General features: G+C 43.0%; 1 protein-coding gene across 2 annotated transcripts in view; it reads left to right on the plus strand.

Moving 5' to 3' along the window:
* Positions 1-20,831, plus strand: part of CFH (complement factor H) — a 633,102-nt gene that overhangs the window by 358,571 nt on the left and 253,700 nt on the right. The window contains exon 13 of one of the 2 annotated variants that reach the window (XM_029617534.1): positions 1,372-1,455. The exons of the other annotated variant lie outside the window; for it this stretch is intronic. Coding sequence (XP_029473394.1) covers positions 1,372-1,455 — 84 coding nt within the window. The remainder of the gene's footprint in view (positions 1-1,371; positions 1,456-20,831) is intronic. 2 annotated transcript variants of the gene reach the window in all.

Here is a 20,831-nt window from a genome sequence, read left to right on the forward strand (position 1 = left end):
ATGCGGTAGGTCACTGTGAACTCAGCCTAGGCCCTTAGCAAGGCCCAGGTTTTGAAGCGTAGACCCGACACCTTGGCCTAGGACAGGGCCCAGGCCCGATTTTGGGGCCTGAGCTCAAGATGGGGTTCCAATGCCATAGTCCCAGCCTGGATCCAGGCCCGATGCCAGGTCCCGTCACTTGGGCCTCATCCTAGAACAGAGTCTGAGCCCAGGCCCAACACCACACCCCAGTCCAGAGACTGGCTCTCCATGCCGGGACCTTGTCTGACCAAAGTCTGATGCTGTAACTGTGCTCTGGCCTAATGCCGGGGACCCTGCCTAGACACAATGCTAGAGCCTGGCCTGGAGGCTGCATCTGAAAACCGGGGCCTTAGCCCAGCATCAGACTCTGGCCCAATACCCAGGCCTCAAAGATGTTTAGTTTTCTGTCTTCTTTCTTCTTCGATGAAATGACACCATCCACTTAGTTTGATATTTTGGGTCTCCACCAAGGCCCTTGCATTGGGCTTGGGCTTGGGCATCAGCTGAGACCCTGGCTTTGAACTTAGCCAGATAAGTTATGCATGTAAGTTATATCTACTAATGAGTAGTTATAACTTAGCCAGGTATTACTTCTCCAGCTAAGTAGCGCCTAGACCGCGGTTATTCAGCTGAATATCATTTGTAACTTAGCAGGATAAGTCATATCTGGCTAAATTACTTGATTGGCCAGCACTCAATATTGGGTCCTATATTAATCAAATTATTGCCCTGATTTTATTAGTAGTTTAATTTGTCATGTGATTGTTTGGGGTGGGTGAGCTGAAAAGGGAGGGTGTGAGTTCCTATGTAAAGTTTATAAAATGCATGTTAAGTTATACAAAAATTGGAGATAGATAATGTGTCTAATTACCTGTTCAGAAAACTATGTAACAGCTCATGTTGAAATGAAAATTGTGTTAATTTGGTTCATGGTGTTATTAGGAGTTTGAAGAAATAAGTGGCAAATATAAAGGTTGTATTGTATGTGAGGAGAAAAGTGAATAGATTTCCTTTGTAAATACTGTACTAGCCTTTCCAGGTGATATCAGTGTGATTTGAAGGTTTTCTTCTTAGATTTAGTAGTATGGGCAATTCTATCAGTGTTCATTTACAAGCAATACAAAATGTTCCTACTTTGAGAAAACCATTAAACTGTAAATTAAAATGTAATCCATTGTGGTTGATTTACACAAGGCCAGGTGTTTTCTTCATGAATACAACCCATCTTATACAAAGACTAGTTGAATGGGTTCAAAAGATGTTACATTTCAAGAAGGCTCCATTGTTATGACTTTGCAAAGTTGGCATTTAAAGCTAATATGTAGGATATCTGAATACAATTTATTTTAGAAAATGAAGAGGAGGATATAGCTTCTGAAACTGGTACTGATAATGCTTCTAATACAAATGGAAATCAAGATGAAAATCATGAAGGTAACTAAGTGAAATTTAATTTATTACATATTGTAATTTGAGGTTTAATTATCTGTTGTTCATATAACCCCTTTGCAAAGAAAGACCTGTATGACCTGGACAGGTGTAGGCAAATCAACAACTAATACAAAACCAAGCGATGTATGAGACGTTCATAACTATATAGATTTACACTGCAGGAACCCCTCAGGTGCATAAAGTTTGGCCATCCTTAATTCTGTATGCCAGACAGTTCCACTCACAGATGTAGTAAGTTACCATAGCTGAATCACCTATTTAGGGTGTCAGTCTAGCTTATAACTGATCACTTCTTCACTTATTATTCAACTTATGACTTATTTTTGCATTATCTGCAAATATACTAAAACTGAAGCTGAACGTTTGTTTTATGAATAGGAACCCATTTGTGGGGTCCTGAAGCACACTTAACCATTATCTCTTATGTCAGCGCATAAGGGGGTAGATTTTTAAAAAAAGCGTGTTCGCGTAATTTTGTTTGCGCACCAGGCGCAAACAAAAGTACACTGGATTTTATAAGATACGCGCTGAGCGTTCCGGAGGGCGCTGCCATGCCCCGGGCCGAAACCACGCCCCCGGGCCCGCCCCCGAAACGCCGCATCCCGCCCCCAAAATGCTCCCGACACGCCCCCTTCAGAAAACCCCGGGACCTACGCGCGTCCCGGGGCTCTGCGTGGCACACGCAGAGCCCCGGGACGCCTATGCAAAATAGGCGTGAGCAGGGCTTTTAAAATCCGCCTGAAGATATCTCAGGGTAAGAGGAAAGATTATTGAATAATGAATGGTTCGTGTCTTTTGTCTAGGATGTGGAACAAAGAATCACAATGGTTAAGGATATTTCAGGTTATCTCTTATTTGCTGATGATATTCAGCTGTATTTTCCCCTGGGGAGGAATACAGCTGGAACAGTACAATCAGTGTTTGGCCACAGTAACAGAATGGTTAAAGGCTAATAAAGAAAAGTTCAATGCTAGCAGCCAGTGGGTTGGCGGTGTCCCAAGAAATGATGCTCAGTTTATCATGGAGGGGTCACAACTGCTATTTAAGCCCAAAGTTGGAGATCTTGGGGTCTGGTTAGATGCTTCCTTATCCATGGAACAACATACTGCAGTAATTACTAAAGAGGGACGTGCACAGGTACAATTTTTGTTTGGTTTATTTATTCATTTCATAGGTCATTCTCATTCTTCCATTTGTTTTTTGTTTCCCATTAAAGTCAATGGGAGAAGCCATGCAGCTTACTTTAATTTCTAAAATTGGGGTTTTCTAATCAATCTGACTGGAAACTTTAGGAAGATATTATCAGAAGGAGGAAGAAATCTCCATGGCACTGAGACTGTGGCAAACTGACACCAAAAGTGACATGAATAGCCTAAATCACCATAGGGAGCAAAACTGAACCAGCAGTGCAGGGCAGATGCAAGGTTATTAGGTGCCCTGGGTGAACATTACAGACTTGCACCAATGCATGTCCCTTCCCTAAGCCCCCCTCCCCCCTGTCCTGGCTCCAGCTTCCTCCCCCAGCCTACCTCACACTCAATTAAAAACTATCCAGTTATAATGACAGATTTTACATGAAAAGAACATTCAATGCACAGTTTTCTAATGTAAAGATATAATTTACAACATATATATTTTATTTAATGGAAAGCTGTATGCCAACCTGAAAACACTGCTAAAATGCAAAAAAGACACTATGAACCCATATGATATTAGGTCTATTGTAACGTGTGATAGATGTGTGCTTGGCACTCAGAAAGCCATGATCATACTGAATTAATCTAGTAAGCTTCCATAATCAAAACAGCATTAACCGCCAGAACTTAACAGCAAAAACTCTGACCTAAGAAAAGGCATCACTGCAAATACACCTCCAATTAGGCAGACAGAACAAGCCAAGCTGCTTATATCTCCTTACACAGGAATTGCATGCTAGCAGAATACTTTGTTTGGTCACATATGTAGAACTCAGACAGACCCTCAGACCCTATACATAAAAATGTGTAGATAAAAACTGAACTGGAAACTGTAATAAGTCATACTCTGTATACAGTGCAACTATGGAAAAACACCATTCCTCATAAAGCATCAAACAATAAATAAAGAAATATAATGCATCAATAATAGGAAAACCATAATATTTCAAAACAGTTCACAAAGAGATAACATCTGCTAATTAGAAACTCATATAAAACGCTAAAATAAGTCCATATTCCAAAAAAAGCAGACACAACAAATAACACCTAATGATTAAAACTAAAAAGGATAGAAAATCACCTTCTCTCTATAACTGGGAAACTTTGATTTCCACTTAACTAAAATGGCGGCCAAAATGATTAAGGGGATGGAACAGCTCCCCTATGAGGAAAGACTAAAGAGGTTAGGACTGTTCAACTTGGAAAAGAGATGGCTGAGGGGGGATACGATAGAGGTGTTTAAAATCATGAGAGGTCTAGAATGGCTAAAAGTGAATCAGTTATTTACTCTTTCGGATAATAGAAGGACAAGGGGACACTCCATGAAGTTAGCATGTGGCACATTTAAAACTAATCATAGAAAGTTTTTTTTCACTCAACACACAATTAAACTTTGGAATTTGTTGCCAGAGGATGTGGTTAGTGCAGTTAGTATAACTGGGTTTAAAAAAGGTTTGGATAAGTTCTTGGAGGAGAAGTCCATTACCTGCTATTAATTGAGTTGACTTAGAAAATAGCCACTGCTATTATTAGCAGCAGTAACATAGGATAGCCTGGTTTTGGGTACTTGCCAGGTTCTTATGGCCTGGATTGGCCACTGTTGGAAACAGGATGCTGGACTTGATGGACCCTTGGTCTGACCCAGTATGGCATGTTCTTATGATTGTTGTAGATTAGTTGGTTGGGTGGGGAGGCAGTGCACATACTTTCTCTCTGTCTTTCATACACCTATGTACACATACTGGGTCAGACCATCAAGCCCAGTATCCTTTTTCCAACTGTTCCCAATCCAAGTCACAAGTATCCTATCAAGTACCCAAATGTTAAATAAATCACAAGCTGCTATTGCTTATTAATTGCCATAAAAGCAGTTTATGGATTTTTCCTCTAGGAAGTTTTCCAAACTTTTTTAAACCTATTTACACTAATTGTTTTAACCACAGTCTCTGGCAATGAATTCCAGAGCTTAACTATGCACTGAGTAAAAAAAAAAAATTTTCTTTGATTTGTTTTAAATGTGCTACTTGCTAACTTCATGGAGTGCCCCCTGGTCCTTCTTTTATCTGAGAGAGAATATAGCTGACCTGTTCAAGTCCTTTCAGTTCTCCAAACTGAACAGCTCTAACTTCTTTAGCCTTTCCTCATAGGGCAGTCATTCCATGCCACTTATCATTTTGGTCGCCATTCTCTGCACTTTCTCCAGTGTAGCTATATCCTTTTCCAGTGGGAGCTCTGAGAGGAGAGGATCACCTTGCTGGTGGTTGAAAGGAATCAGTAAGCTTGCATGGTTTTTTTTTTTTTTTTGGGGGGGGGGAGAAAGGGCACATTAAAAAATAAAAACCCCAAACCCAACCCTTCAAATTTAATTAATTAGTTGCTGTACCCCACCCTCCCGAACCCCCAAGACTTGCCTGACCTCCCCTAAGACTTACTGAAAGTCCCTGGTGGTCCAGCGGAGGTCCCGGGAGCGATCTCCCCTTCTCGGGCTGTCGGCTGCTACTAATGAAAATGGCGCCGATGGCCCTTTGTCCTTATTGTGTGGCAGGGGCTATTGGTGCCATTGGTCGGCCCCTGTCACATGGTAGGAGCAATAGATGGCCCACGCCATTTTTTAAGATGGCGCCGGCTGTCCATTGCTCCTACCATGTGACAGAGGCTGGCCAATGGCACCGATAGCCCCTGTTATACGGTAAGGGCAAAGGGCCATCGGTGCCATTTGGATTACTGGCAGCTGGCATCCCGAGAGTGGGAGATCGTGCCTGGGACCCACTCTGGACCACCAGGAAATTTCATCAAGTTTTGGGGGGGGGGGTGGGTCGGGAGGATAGGGGGGTTGCAATTAATTAAATTTGTAGGGTTGGGGTGGGTTTTGTTTCGGGGGCAGCCGAAATAAAATTGGCCCAAACCGCAGGAAAAGAAAATTTCCTGCGGCGGGGCGATAACGAAGGCCAAACTGAAAGGTTTGGTTGAATCACATCTCTACTATTAATAGTCAGTAAGGCAGCGAATAAACTGAAGTTAGAGAGTTTGTATTTCCCAACCGTCCCATCCTCTACCCATCCACCCCTAGCTCATCCTTTAATTTATAGGGTGGTGCCACTTTCACACTAAAAAAAAAAAGAAATACAAATTCAGCCTTTTAACTTTACTTCATGAATTCCCCACACCTTATTGAGAGTTTGATCACTCCCCTGTAGGCCACTACCAGACATATAGTGAATTCACTAATACATTTAAAGGATGCTAATTAGTCACATTCCTACTTGCATAACAACCTAAAACTTAATAGGAACTGAACAAATTTGAGATGAAGGCAGCAGTCCAGCAGCAAGAGGGGGGCTTCCCAGTCTTTTGCATCGAGTGTCCTATGTATGATTTTTTACCTGCCGGTGAGAAATTGTATATGTGCATGCGATGCAAAGAGCTCTTGTCACTCAGAGAATAAGTCCAATCTCTGGAGGCTACAGTGGCAGACCTGGAGGAGCTGAGGCAGACAGAGAAGTATATAGATGAGATCTTCAGGGACATAGTAGCCTAGTCCCAACTTCAGACTGGCAGCCCTGGTGCTGCCTTGAAGGAAGAAGGTCTCATGATTGGAGAGCATCAACCTGGTGTAGCAGGAAAGGATCCTGCAGCATGGGCCTGCTCTCCAGGTGGTGCATTGTCCTTTCGCACAGAGGATGTGTCTCCAAGGGCTACTGCCCAGGATGGAAGGCTTAAGTCGGCCGTCATAATTGGTGATTCGATTATTAGGAATGTAGACAGCTGGGTGGCTGGTGGACATGAGGATCACCTGGTAACATGCCTACCTGGTGTGAAGGTGGCAGACTTCACGCGTCACCTAGATAGGATTTTAGACATTGCTGGGGAGAGGCCGGCTGTCATGGTATATGTGAGCACCAACAACATAGGAAAATGTGGGAGGGAGGTTTTGAAAGCCAAATTTAGGCTCTTAGGTAGAAAGCTTAAATCCAGAACCTCCAGAGGCGGGCAGAGCTCCAAAGTCTCAATGCTTTGATATGATGGTGCAAGGAAGAGGGATTCAGTTTTGTAAGAAACTGGGGAACCTTTTGGGGAAGGGGGGTCTCTTCCGAAGGGATGAACTCCACAACCAGGGTGGAACCAGACTGCTGGTGCTAACCTTTAAAAAGGAGATAGAGCAGCTTTTAAACTAGGAAAAAGAGGAAAGCCGACAGTTCCTCAGCAGCGCATGGTTCAGAGGGAGATATCTTCAAAGGATACTAATGACACCTTTGAATTAGGGAATCCCAACTGAGAGGTTCCAATTATAAGAAAAGTAGTCCAAATGCCTGTAACTAAAAACTCACCTGAGCTAAAAAAAACTTCTAACATCCCTATCAATTAAAAAGCAGAATGAAAATAAAACCAAAAAACAAACTTGAAATGTTTGTATGCTAATAACAGAAGTCTAAGAAGTAAGATGGGAGAATTAGAATGTATAGCAGTGAATGATGACATAGACTTATTTGGCATCTCAGAGACATGGTGGAAGGAGGATAACCAATGGGACAGTGCTATACCGGGGTACAAATTATATCACAATGACAGAGAGGAGCACCCGGGAGGCTGTGTGGTGCTTTATGTCCGGGTTGGCATAGAGTCCAACAGGATAAACATCCTGCATGAGACTAAATGCACAATCAAATCTTTATGGGTAGAAATCCCTTGTGTGTTGGGTAAGAGTATGGTGAAAGGCGAATACTACCATCCACCTGGCCAAGATGGTGAGACAGACAGTTAAATGCTAAGAGAAATTAGGGAAGCTAACCAAATTGGTAATGCAGTAATAATAGGAGATTTCAGTTACCAAAAAACAAAAACAACAAAGTGGAAACCAAAAATTATATTATTCCTTAGCCTTGAAGGTGTCAGCAAGCCTGACGTTGTGTTACTTGAAAAGTGACCAACCAGTTTTCTAATCTTGCACCTTCAAAAATCTTTTAATGCAAAAAATATATTTTTTTATTTTTATATTGATTTTTCTAAAAAGTCCTCTTTTTCAAAAAGGTATAGAACAAAAGACTCTTTAATACGGTTATCCAAAACAGTCCAACACGGCCGGTGTTTCGCGGTATAGCTTCTTCAGGGGCATGCAAATATTTATATATATAAAGAGTCATAAAGATTCCACCTAGGAACAACATTAACAGTATTATTAAAAGTCAGTTTCTATAATGAGAAAGAAGGGTACTTAAGTGAATGTAAAAAGACTACCATCTTGAAATGGACACTGCATCTCGAATCCTCTTCACTAGGAACAGAGGAACCGAAGCCGAGGCTTGTGTCTCTTTAAATACCAAGTTGTAGAATGACATCACTGGGATGCAAATCTTCACTGACAGGTCTCCTCATTCATCACGAGATCTGTCAACAAATCTTGGTAACTTGACAGCACATCTTTACCCTAGAAAAACATGTAACCTTGTAACCTTGTAAATAAGTTCCTGTAAGTTAAATCCCCCTCTTCTCACCTCCAAGTCCCAGTTATTTATTTCCCTGTTTTATTGTAACTGTCACTCTCCTTACAATGCTCTTGTTACAATTGTTTGAGTTATCTCTTATCTTGCACAGTTTGTTAAATGTAAACCGGTTTGATGTGATCCATGTTATGAAAGCCGGTATAGTAATAATAAATAAATAAATAGATAAATATATAAATAAATAAATGAAAGAAGTTCAGTATTTAGCCCACATGGGGCAACAGTATTAAGTCTATGAATCCACAGCTGATCATTTTGCAGCAGAAGCAATTCACAATCGCCCCCACGCCAGTGTGTTGGAACATGATCAATGGCACAGAACGAAAGATCATCAAAACAATGTCCAGATTCAATGCTGTGCAATACCAGCAGTTCATCTACTCGATAATTTCTTATGTTAGATCTATACTCTATCATTCAAGTTTTCGAAAAGGCATTTCGTTTTGCCAACACATAGTAGTTCGCAAGGGCAGCGAATCAAATAGACAACCATGGTATACATACATGTAGTTCTGTATTTCAATTTGATCTTGTAACCAGAACTGACAGTCTATGAGTTCTGATTGGAACAGTTATTGAAGGGAAAATGTGACTCCTTTAGAATATCATTTGCTTCTGAAGAGATAGAGCAATCAGATCTCACCAATATGTCTTTTAAATTAGTTGGATGTGAAAAAGTAATACGTGGAGGGACGTGAAAAACATCATGTATTTGTAATACATGTCAGTATTTAAATATTGATTGTCGAATCAGATGAGCATCTGAAGAATAAGGTAAGACACAAGTGTGATGGGAGGTGTCATCTTCTCTTTGTGGAAGAAACAACCACTCTCTTTGAGAAAATTGTGCCCGTAAATAAGCTTTTCGGACACTTGAACGTGGATAACCACGAGCCAAGAACCATTCACGTAGCAATTTTGACTGAGTTTCAAAATCAGCCAGGGTGGTACATAGCCGTCTTAAAGGAAGATTCAATTTGAAATTCTTAGGATGAGCACTGTCAAATTGCAAATAAGTGTTAGAACAAACTGGCTTGCGATATAATGATGTTATGAATTTGTCATCGATCATGGTGATCCTTATGTCTAGGAAGGAAATGGATTCTCATTGTATTTCAGCTGTAAAATGAAGATGATGATGATTAAGAGAATTCAACCAGTGTAGAAAGAACTTAAAACGTTTGTTGTCACCTCTCCACAAGACGAAAACATCATCAATATATCATTTCCAAACGACCATATTGTCTTTGAAAGGATGATGGGTCAACCAGCGTTCCTCAAAAATGTTCATATACCGGTTGGCCAGATTTACAGGCATTACTCGACAAACCATCCTCCTACTCATCCGCTTCTAATTTGCCTTCATCTGATTTACAGCTGTTCACTTTACAGAAACTCACTCGTCATTCATTCAATTCGCACTACATTACATGCCGACATGCTTCTGGAATACTGTCGTGTTCAACACATTCCACGAGGGCTTTGTATCTTTAAAGAACCTCATCTGTACTATGTTCCACCCTGGCTGATTTTGAAACTCAGTTGAAATTGCTATGTGAACGGTTCTTGGCTCGTGGTTATCCACGTTCAAGTGTCCGAAAAGCTTATTTATGGGCAAAATTTTCTCAAAGAGAGTGGTTGTTTCTTCCACCCACTTGTCTTACCTTATTCTTCAGATGCTCATCTGATTCGACAATACTGGCATGTATTATAAATACATGCTATTTGTAACATCCCTCCACATATTACTTTTTCATGTACAACTAATTTAAAAGACATATTGGTGAGATCTGATTGCTCTGTCTCTTCAGAAGCAAATGATATTCTACAGGGGTCACATTTTCCCTGCAATAACTGCTCAGTTTGTGCATTTTCGATGTCAATTCAGAACTCATTGACTGACAGTTCTGGTTACAAGGTCAAATTGAAATACAGAACTACATGTCTGTCTACCATAGTTTTCTATTTGATTCGCTGCCCTTGTGAGCTACTATATTTTGGCAAAACGAAACACCTTTTAAAAACTCAAATGATAGAGCATAGATCTAACATAAGAAATTCTCGAGTAGATGAACCGCTGGTATTGCACTGCATTGAATCTGGACACTATTTTGATGGTCTTTCGTTCTGTGCCATTGATCATGTTCCAAAACATTGGCGCGGGGGCGATCGTGAATTGCTTCTGCTGCAAAATGAACAGCAGTGGATTCATAGACTTAATACTGTTGCCCCATGTGGGCTATATACTGAACTTGACTTACATGTTTTTCTAGGGTAAAGATGTGCTGTCAAGTTACCAAGATTTGTTGACAGATCTTGTGATGAATGAGGAGACCTGTCAGTGAAGATTTGCATCCCAGTGACGTAATTTGACAACTTGGTATTTAAAGAGACGCAAGCCTCAGCTTAGTTTCCTCTGTTCCTAATGAAGAGGCATCAAGACGCAGTGTCCATTTCAAGATGGTAGTCTTTTTACATTCAGATAAGTACCCTTCTTTCTCATTATAGAGACTGATTTTTAATAATACTGTTAATGTTGTTCCTAGGTGGAATCTTTATGATTCTTTATATATAAAAATATTTGCAATCCCCTGAAGAAGCTATACTGCGAAACACCAGCCGTGTTGGGCTGTTTTGGATAACAGTATTAAAGCGTCTTTCGTTATAAACTGTTTTGAAAACAGAGGACTTTTTAGAAAAATCAATATAAAAATAGCAAAAACATTTTTTGCATTAAAAGATTTTTGAAGGTGGATGATTAGAAGACAGGTGAGTCACATTTCATGTCAGGCTTGCTGACACCTTCAAGGCTAAAGAATAATATAATTTTTGGTTTCCAATTTCTTGTTTTTGATTATAATTTGTGGTTATCCACTGACTCCCTTTGACTAAGCTGTAGATTTCAGTTACCCCAATATTGACTGGGTAAATATATCATCGGGACATGCTAGAGAGATAAAGTTCCTGGATGGAATAAATGACAGTTTTATGGAGCAATTAATTCAGGAACTGACGAGAGAGGGAACAATTTTAGATCTAATTCACAGTGGAACACAGGATTTGGTAAGAGAGGTAACAGTGGTGAGGCCGTTTGCAATAGTGATCATAATATGATCAAATTTGAATTAATGACTGGAAGGGGGACAATAAGCAAATCCACTGCACTCGTGCTAAACTTTCAACAGGGGAAACTTTAATAAAATGAGAACAATAATTAGAAAAAAACTGAAAGGAGAGGCGGGGACGTTGTTAAAAAATACCACCCTAGAAGCACAGTCCAGACGTATTCCACACAATAAGAAAGGTGGAAGGAAGGCAAAACGATTACTGATATAGTTAAAAGGTGAGGTGAAAGAAGCTATTTTAGCCAAAAGATTTCCATTCAAAAAGTAGAAGAAGGATCCAACAGAAGAAAATAGGATAAGGCATTAGCATTGGAGGAGAAGTCCATTAACAGCTATTAATCAAGTTTACTTAGGGAATAGCCACTGCTATTAATTGCATCAGTAGCACGGGATCTTCGTAGTTTTTGGGTAATTGCCAGGTTCTTGTGGCCTGGTTTGGCCTCTGTTGGACACAGGATGCTGGGCTTGATGGACCCTTGGTCTGACCCAGCTTAGCAATTTCTTATGTTTTTAAGACAGGCTAAGAGAGAATATGGAAAGAAGTTGGCCATAGAAGTAAAACCTTTTTAAAATATACCCGAAGCAGAAAGCTGTGAGGGAGTCAGTTAGAACGTTAGATGATCGAGGGGTTAAAGGGGACTTAGAGAAGATAAGGGCATGTCAGAAACATTAAACAATTTCCTAGCTTTGGTGTTTACTAAAGAGGATGTTGGGGAGATACCCGTTCCAGAGATGGTTTTCATGGGTAATCAAATCATGGTGAACCTAGAAGATGTGGTAGGCCTGATTGACAAATTGAAGAGTAGTAAATCACCTGGACTGGATGGTATACACCCCAGGCTTCTGAAGGAACTAAAAAATGAAAATTCAAATCTATTGGTAAAAATGTGTAACCTATCATTAAAATCATCCATTTTACCTGAAGAATGGAGGGTGGCTAATGTAACCCCAATATTTAAAATGGGCTCCAGGGGCACTCTGGGAAACTATGGGCCAGTTAGCCTGACTTCAGTGCCAGGAAAAATAGTTGAAATGTTCTAAATAACAAAATCACAGAACATATAGAAAAACATGGTTTAATCAAGCAAAGTCAGCATGGCTTTACCCAAGGCAAGTCTTGCCTCACAAATCTGCTTCACTGTTTTGAAGGAGTTAATAAACATGTAGATAAAGGTGAACCAGTAAATGTAGTGTATTTGGATTTTCAGAAGGCATTTGGCAAGGTTCCTCTTCAGAGGCTTCTAGGAAAATTAAAAAGTCATGGGATAGGTGGTGATGTCCTTTCGTGGATTACAAACTGGCTAAAAGATAGGAAACATAGAGTAGGATTAAATGGACTATTTTCTCAGTGGAAGGGAGTGGGCACTGGAGTGCTGTTATGGTTAAGCGGTGTTTGGATGGATTCTTGGGTACTGTGGCAGGTGACCATGCCCATGGCGAGGAGCCCCGTGAGGAGCCACAGTACTGGGCTAGACTCAGGATGCACAAACACAGAGTTAGTTCTTTTATTAATCAGCTTGAATAATACCACCAGATGGGGCAATAGTGAGGTAGTCTGGATGGTGGCAGTCTCAGGACCCTCGGCAGAGGGAGCCCTTCTCACCCCGTTGGTATAGGGAGATTCTGGTGTAGGTTTCCCAGCAAGGCAGTACTGTGGATGAGATAGACTGAGAGTTAGATTACTCACTAGATGGTTGCTGTAGGTATGCAATTCCACTAGGTTGAAGTAGATGGTATAGGCACTGAGAGAGGGAGAGCAGGCCCTCTAGGAGCAAGTACCTGATCCCTGTAAGGCACCTGAAATAAAGCAGAGGGCCCCCGAGGAGTGGGTACCCAAGTTAGTGATTACCCCGAAGGGCAGAGAAAGAGCTTCTAGCGGCAGCACGGAAGTGGCAGAGTAGCTTAGACCGGCCGAGACCAATCGTTGCTAACTCAACGAGCTAGCAAAAGTGTACAGGCTATATACCCGGATGACGTGACGTCAGTAGAGGGCAACGCCCCCGACATTCATACCAATGCTAGAATAAAGACTTGTGTGGCGCTCGCTCGCGCGCGCACCATAGTAGGTTCTTGGGAGGAGCATGGTGAGATGCAGCACCATAGCCATTCCTGGGACACCGGAGAGGGCGGCTTGTAGATGTGGCAGTAGCTATTTTCCCAAGGTAAGCGGAAGGAGCCGTGAACAAGTTGAGGCAAATGGGGAAAAGCCATCTAGCACCGATGGACACAACAGTACCCCCTTCAAAGTGCATCCTCCATGCTTCCTACCAAGTCTTCGTTTCTGCGGATGTATTCTGTGGAATTCTTGAAGCATCTCTTTATCCAATATATTAGCCAAAGGTGTCCATAAGTAATCTTCAGGTCCATAACCCCCCATGAAAGGAGGTATTCACATGGGGGCGGATTTTAAATGCCTTGCTCGCGTAAATCCGGCCAGATTTACGCGAGCAGGGCCCTCGCGCGCCGGCGCGCCTATTTTGCATAGGCTGCCGGCGCGCGCAGAGCCCTGGGATGTGCGTAAGTCCCGGGCCTTTTTTAAGGGGGTGTGTCGGGGGCATGTCGGGGGCGTCACCAAATGATGCGGCGTTTCGGGGGCGTGACGCGGTATTTGGGGGGCAGGCATGGGGGCGTGGTTTAGGCCTGGGGGCGTTCTGGGGGGCGTGGCCGCTCCCTCCGGAACAGCCCCCGGGTCGGGTCTTGGCACGCCAGCAGCCTGCTGGCGCGCGCGGATTTACGTCTGCCTCTGGCAGGCGTAAATCCATGGATAAAGGTAGGGGGGGGGGTTTAGATAGGGCCGGGGGGGTGGGTTAGGTAGGGGAAGGGAGGGAAAGGTGAGGGGAGGGTGAAAGAAAGTTCCCTCCGAGGCCGCTCCGATTTCGGAGTGGCCTCGGAAGGAATGGAGGCAGGCTGCGCGGCTCGGCGCACGCAGGCGCCCCAAAATCGGCAGCCTTACGCGCGCGCCGATCCCGGATTTTATAAGATACGCGCGGCTACGCGCGTATCTTATAAAATCCAGCGTACTTTTGTTTGCGCCTGGTGCGCCAACAAAAGTACGCAATCACGCTACTTTTTAAAATCTACCTCATGCTTTGCCTCTTTTTCTTACATCAAGGATAGCGTCTACCTTGTATTCGATGTCTTCTTCTGCATCTATTGGTGTAGGTTCAGGTCACTTGTTAGAGAACTCACTAAGGATTAACGGCTTCAATAGTGAGACGTTGAACACATTATTAATCTTCAATTAGGTGGTAGCTTCAGACTATAAATGAGATTGCCTAATCGTCGTAGAATGGGAAATGGTCCAGTGAAGCGTGGAGCGAAGCAAGCTGAAGGTAGTTTGTCTCAAATGCTTAGTTGATAGCCAGACTTTGTCACCAGGCTGATATTCTGGAGCCTTGCAGTGATGAGCATCATATCCTTTTTTAGCTCGAAGCCCTGCATTAAGAAGCATATCCTTTGTCTGAGTCCAAAGTTGTTGAATTTTTTTGGCAGTAGATTGAGCTGCCGGGGACGACACTGACAGTGGAAGTGGCAGTGCTGGCAATGGTAGTCATCCGTAAACCACTTCGAATGGGGTTGATCCAGTGGATGTTGCTGGATGAGAGTTGATGGCAAATTCAGCCCAGGGCAACAGTTCAGCCCAATAATACTGGCGAGTGTTCACATAGGCACGAATAAACTTCTTGAGTGTACTATTCATTCTCTCTGTTTGCCCATTGGATTGTGGATGGTATGCTGAGGTGAAGTCAAGAGAAATATCAAACTTCTTGCACAATGCCTTCCAGAACTTAGCTGTGAATTGGGCTCCTCGATCGGAGACTATGTGCTTAGGCATGCCGTTCTACAGTTACCCAGATCGTGTTGTTTCCCCCTGAGAGTGGTACATCTACCACAAAGTCTGTAGCAATGTGTGTCCATGGCTCGTCTGGTACTGGCAAGGGTTGGCGTAGACCCCAAGGATGGCTGGGTGGCATCTTCTGTCTGGCACAATTAGCACAGGAAGCAACATAGGAGAATGTGTCTTCCTTCATGGTGGGCCACCAGTAAAACTTTTGCAATTTATACAGAGTTCTATGTTAACCAGGATGTCCAGCCAGTTTAGAGTTGTGAGCCCATGCTAGCAACTTTTTCCTGAGGTTCTTGGGTAAGATGGTTTTACTTGCAGGTACTGAGTGAGTAGCTGCCAAAATAACTCTTTTCAGATCGATGATATGTTGCGGTTCCTCTGGAATGTCCTCAGAGAGGAATGAGTGAGATAGGGTATCTGCTCTGATGTTCTTATCTCCAGGGCGGTATTTCAGCAGAAAGTTGAATCTGTTGAAAAACAGAGACCATCTCGCTTGCCTATGGTTTAGGCACTGTGCGTGGTGGAGGTACTCCAGATTCTTATGGTCCTCAAAGACTGTGACATGATGTTGTGCTCCTTCGAGCCAAGGGCACCACTCCTCGAATGCCATCTTTATAGCCAGGAGCTCTTTATCTCCTATTCCGTAATTTTTCTCTGCTGGTGAGAAGCGACGGGAGAAGAATGAGCATGGGTGTAAAGCCTTGGAATCACCGACCTGGCTTAGCACGGCCCCTAAGCCGACATCTGAGGCATCAACCTCAACGATGAAGGGCTTAGTGGGATCTGGGTGTCGGAGACATGGCTTGCTCAAAAAGGCATCTTTTAGTTTCTGGAATACAGTTATTGCCTCCATAGACCAATTAGCAACACTGGCACCTTTCTTCGTCATTGCTGTAAGCGGAACAGTAAGTGAGGAGTAGTCTTGATAAAAGTTCTGTAATATTTGGTGAAACCTAGGAAACATCTGAGAGCCTTTAGACCGGAATGCTCTCCAGCTTCTGTGGATCCATCTGGAAATCTTGGTTGGAAACAATGTAGCCCAAGAAAGGCACAGATTCCTTGTGAAATTCTCACTTAGACAACTTAGCGTATAGATGATTCTCATGGAGTCTTTGCAGCACTCTTTAGACATCCTTCAGAGGAGTGGTCATGTCTTGGGAGAATATCTAGATGTCATCTAAGTATATAATGACACATTTATAGAGGAGATCCCAGAAAGTGCCATTCATTAAATTTTGGAAGACAGCCGGGGTGTTGCACAGGCCAAAAGGCATCACTAAATATTTAAAGTGACTGTCCCGAGTGTTGAAGGGCGTCTTCCATTCATTGCCAGAGAGAATGCGAAGTAAGTTGTAGGCTCCTTTAAGATCAAGCTTGGAGAATATCTTGGCTCCTTGTAGTCTGTCAAATAACTCTGAGATGAGAGGCAGTGGGTAACGATCCTTCACAGTTATCTCATTGAGACCCCTGTAGCCTATACACGGACATAATGTTCCATCCTTCTTCCCCACAAAGAAGAAGAAGCCTGCGCCAGCAGGAGACTTGGAGGGTCTTATGAAGCCCTTTTGGAGGTTTTCCTGAATATATTCAGACATGTCTTTATTCTCTGCCACGGAGAGAGGGTACAACCGTCTTTTGGGTGGTTCAGTGTTAGGCTTCAGATTAATAGCGCAGTCATAGGATCTGTGAGGCGGTAGTATGTCTGCAGCTTCTTTCTTTCTTTCTTTCTTTAACATTTTTCTATACCTTCGTTTGGTGGGAACCGTCACAACAGTTTACATTAAGGCACATAAAATGAGGCTAACGTATCTTAAGTTACATAGGTGCCATTTTAGGGTCGGTAACATAGTTTGTAAATGATATAAATTGATAAGTGTAATGAGTCATTTCCAATTCACATTTTAACAGTTTAGGTTACTAGATTACCTTTATCATTGTACTTTCACCCTTTTGCTGAGCTTTAAAAGAATGAAACTTAATCTGATTAAAATTACACACATTGATTTTGGTTATGTGTTTGTTGTTCAATTGTTTGTACCTGCTTTCCCTTGAGTACTATTCTTCTTTCTCTTTTTGGTAAGCTAGTTTAAAAAGCCAGGTTTTTAGATTTTTTCTGAAGGTTTTGTTGTTGCTTTGTAGTCTCAACTTTGTGGGCATGGTGTTCCAAAGTATGGGTCCTGCCAAGGATAGAAAAGACATCTTGAAATGATGCATATTGAGGCGGCATGCAGGGTAGTTGGCATGCAGGGTATAGGAGAGACCTCCATCAGGCATTTACTATGGCAGTCTGGGCCCCAATGTGAAAGCTGCAGCGTAGCCCAATTAAATTGAGGCATGTGTTGCTGCAGCCACGGTAGCCCCAGTACTATAGGGTGCATGGCCTTCTCTAAAACAAAGAAGGAGATAGTTTCAAAATGGAGAGCACCGGTCCGTAGACCTACTGGTTCAGTGAGCTGGGTTACTTCACCCGGCAAGGGCTTTCCATGAATTGAAGATAGGAATAGCGGAGACTTCATAGTGGTAGTGGGAATCCGCAAGTGCTCCACTAATCGTTGTAGAATGAAATTGCCTCCTGCCTCTGAGTCCACTAGGGCAAGAGTCTGATACTCTAAAGGTCCGCAGATCAAGGATACAGGAAGAGAGAGCAGAGGAGAGTGAGCAGTAAGACCTAAGAAGAGTCCTCCCGGTTTCCGAGTTCTTCTCTCTTTTGACGTCAGATGGCTGCAGCCTAATTACATTGGTTCTTCTTCGCCAGTAACTGGACCTGAGGAAACAGACCTGGGTGTGTGGACTTAACTCGAGCTTCACCCTGAGTCTTCTTGGAATCTAGGTCTCTTGAACCTTGTCACGAAGTCGGTGATCAATCCTTGTTGCCAACTTCACCACTCAGCCAAGGTCTCAGGCATTTCATGAGCTGCAAGCTCATCCTTCAGATGAGAATTCAGTCCTTCAAAGAAGAGGGACCTCAGGCATTTCGGGTCCCAATGTAATTCAGATGCCAGTGTTTTGAATTCAATAATGCTCAGCTAAAAATTTAGTACCTTGCTTCAGGTGAACCAATGAAGATCCTGCAGTGGTATATCGGGCAGGGTCATCAAAAACTGATTTGAACAGCTCAAGGAATCCTTCAAGGTCATGTAGAATAGGATCCTCGCACTCCCACAGTGAAGAGGTCTAAGTCAACACTCTTCCATCCAGATAAGACAGGATACAGTTGGTCTTGGCATAATCTGTGGGGAAATGGCTAGGTTGCAGGGAAAAGTGCATGAAACACTGGTTAATAAAACCTCTACATCTCTAAACTTCCGCAGAGAAGCGTGTTGGAGCAGTTAGAGGTACAATAGTTTTGACTTCTTTACCTGAGGTGGTGGATAAGTTCATCTGTGTGTGCAGCTGGTTGAATGCAACAGTCAGATTCTTCAGCACACTCTGCTGTTCGGAGATTCGCTGGACCAGGCCCGGAATGGCCTGCAATGCGGTGAGCTGAGCCAAATCCATGGAGTTAGCAATCTGTTATGGTTAAGCAGTGTTTGAGTGGATTCTTGGGTACGGTGGCAGGTGACCACGCCCACGGGGAGGAGCCCTGTGAGGAGCCACAGTACTGGGCTAGCCTCAGGACACACAAACTCAGAGTTAGTTCTTTTATTAAACAGCTTGAAGGATACCACCAGAGGGGGCAGTAATGAGGTAATCTGGATGTGGCAGTCTCAGGACCCTCGGCCGAGGGAGCCCTTCTCACTGCGTTGGTATAGGGAGATTCCGGTGTAGATTTCCCAGCAAGGCAGTACTGTGGATGAGATAGACTGAGAGTTAGATTACTCACTAGATGGTTGCTGTAGGTATGCGATACCACCAGGTTGAAATAGATGGTACAGGTACCGAGGCAGGGAGAGCAGGCCCTCAAGGAGCGAGTAGCTGATCCCTGTAAGGCACTGAAATAAAGCAGAGGGCCCCCGAGGAGTGGATACCCAAGTTAGTGATTACCCCGAAGGGCAGAGAAAGAGCTTCCAGCAGCAGCACGGAAGCGGCAGAGTAGCTTAGACCGGCCAAGACCAATCATTGCTAACTCAACGAGCTAGCAAAAGTATACAGGCTATATATCCAGATGTTGTGACGTCAGTAGAGGGGAACGCCCCCAAGTTTCGCGCCAATGCTGGAATAAAGATATGGGTGGCGCTCACGCGCGCACCCTAGTAGGTTCTTGGAATGAGCATGGCGAGAGGCAGCACCATAGCTGTTCCTGGAATGCCGGAGAGGGCGGCTTGAAGAAATGGTGGTAGCCATTTTCCCAAGGTAAGCGGGAGGAGCCGTGAACAAGGTGAGGCAAACGGTGTGAAGCCGTCTAGCACCGCCGAACACAAAAGTGCCTCAGGGATCTGTATTGGGACCTGTGCTTTTCAATATATTTATAAATGATCTGGAAAGGAATACAATGAGTGAGGTAATCAAATCTGCAGATGATACAAAATTATTCAGAATAGTTAAATTGCAGGAAGACCTTGTGAGACTGGAAAACTGGGCATTCAAATGGCAGATGAAATTTAATGTGGATAAATTTTTATTTTTATTTATTTATTTAAGGTTTTTTTATACCGGCATTCAAGAACTCGTTCTCATCATGTCGGTTTACAGAAAACAGGGGTGCAAAAATATAACCAAAAACATAACTAAACGTGGAGAAGAGAAGCAGTTACAATTAACAAGGGATCATGAACTGGGATTATAAGAAATAAAAGAGATAGAGGAGGATAATTATATACAAGTGTACAATGTAAATAAGGAGTTCTCTATAAATACAAGAGAACAAAATAAATATGGAGTCCATTATATACAGCTACTTAGCATAGGAGTCATTGATGGATCTTGTTAGGTGGCGTTCGGGAAGGCTTGCCTGAAAAGCCATGTCTTAAGTCTTTTCCTAAACGTTAAGAGGCACGGTTCGTTTCTTAGATCTGGTGGGATAGAGTTCCATAGCGGAGGGCCTGCTGTTGAAAGGGCTCGGTCTCTCAAGGTTCTGTGATTAGTAGTTTTTACGGGTGGAACAAGGAGGCATCCTGTGTAGGCTTCCCTAGTCGGTCTTGTTGATTTGTGAACACGGGGAGGAATTTGTAGGTCGATTGTGGTGTGTTGGTGAATGATTTTGTATAATAATGTGATGGATTTGTAAATTACTCTGAAGTGGATTGGTAACCAGTGGAGGGCTTGAAGGACTGGAGAGATGTGGTCTCTTTTTCTGGTGTTTGTTAGTAAACGTGCTGCTGCGTTTTGGACCATTTGGAGTGGTTTTGTATATGAGGAGGGGAGGCCAAGAAGAGTCGCGTTGCAGTAGTCTAATTTGGAGAAGATGAGGGCTTGGAGAATGGTTCTGAAATCTTTGGCGTGGAAGAGTGGTCTTATCCTTTTTAAGACTTGCAGTTTATAGAAGCAGTCTTTGGTTGTTTTGTTGATGTGGGCTTTGAAGTTCAATTTATTGTCGATTAGGACACCTAGATCCCTTACATGAGTGGTTTGAAGGTTGGTTGGAAGACAGGCTGTGGGTTTGTTATCGGGTGTTATGAGTAGGACTTCAGTTTTAGATGAGTTTAGTACCAGATTAAGGCTGTTGAGGAGGCTTTTAATTTCTAGGTGGCAGGATTCCCAGAATTCGAGGGTTTTTGAGTATGATTCTTTGATAGGGATCAGGATCTGG

The sequence above is a fragment of the Rhinatrema bivittatum genome, chromosome 10 (genome assembly GCF_901001135.1).
Source record: "Rhinatrema bivittatum chromosome 10, aRhiBiv1.1, whole genome shotgun sequence".
NCBI classification, from domain to species: domain Eukaryota; kingdom Metazoa; phylum Chordata; class Amphibia; order Gymnophiona; family Rhinatrematidae; genus Rhinatrema; species Rhinatrema bivittatum.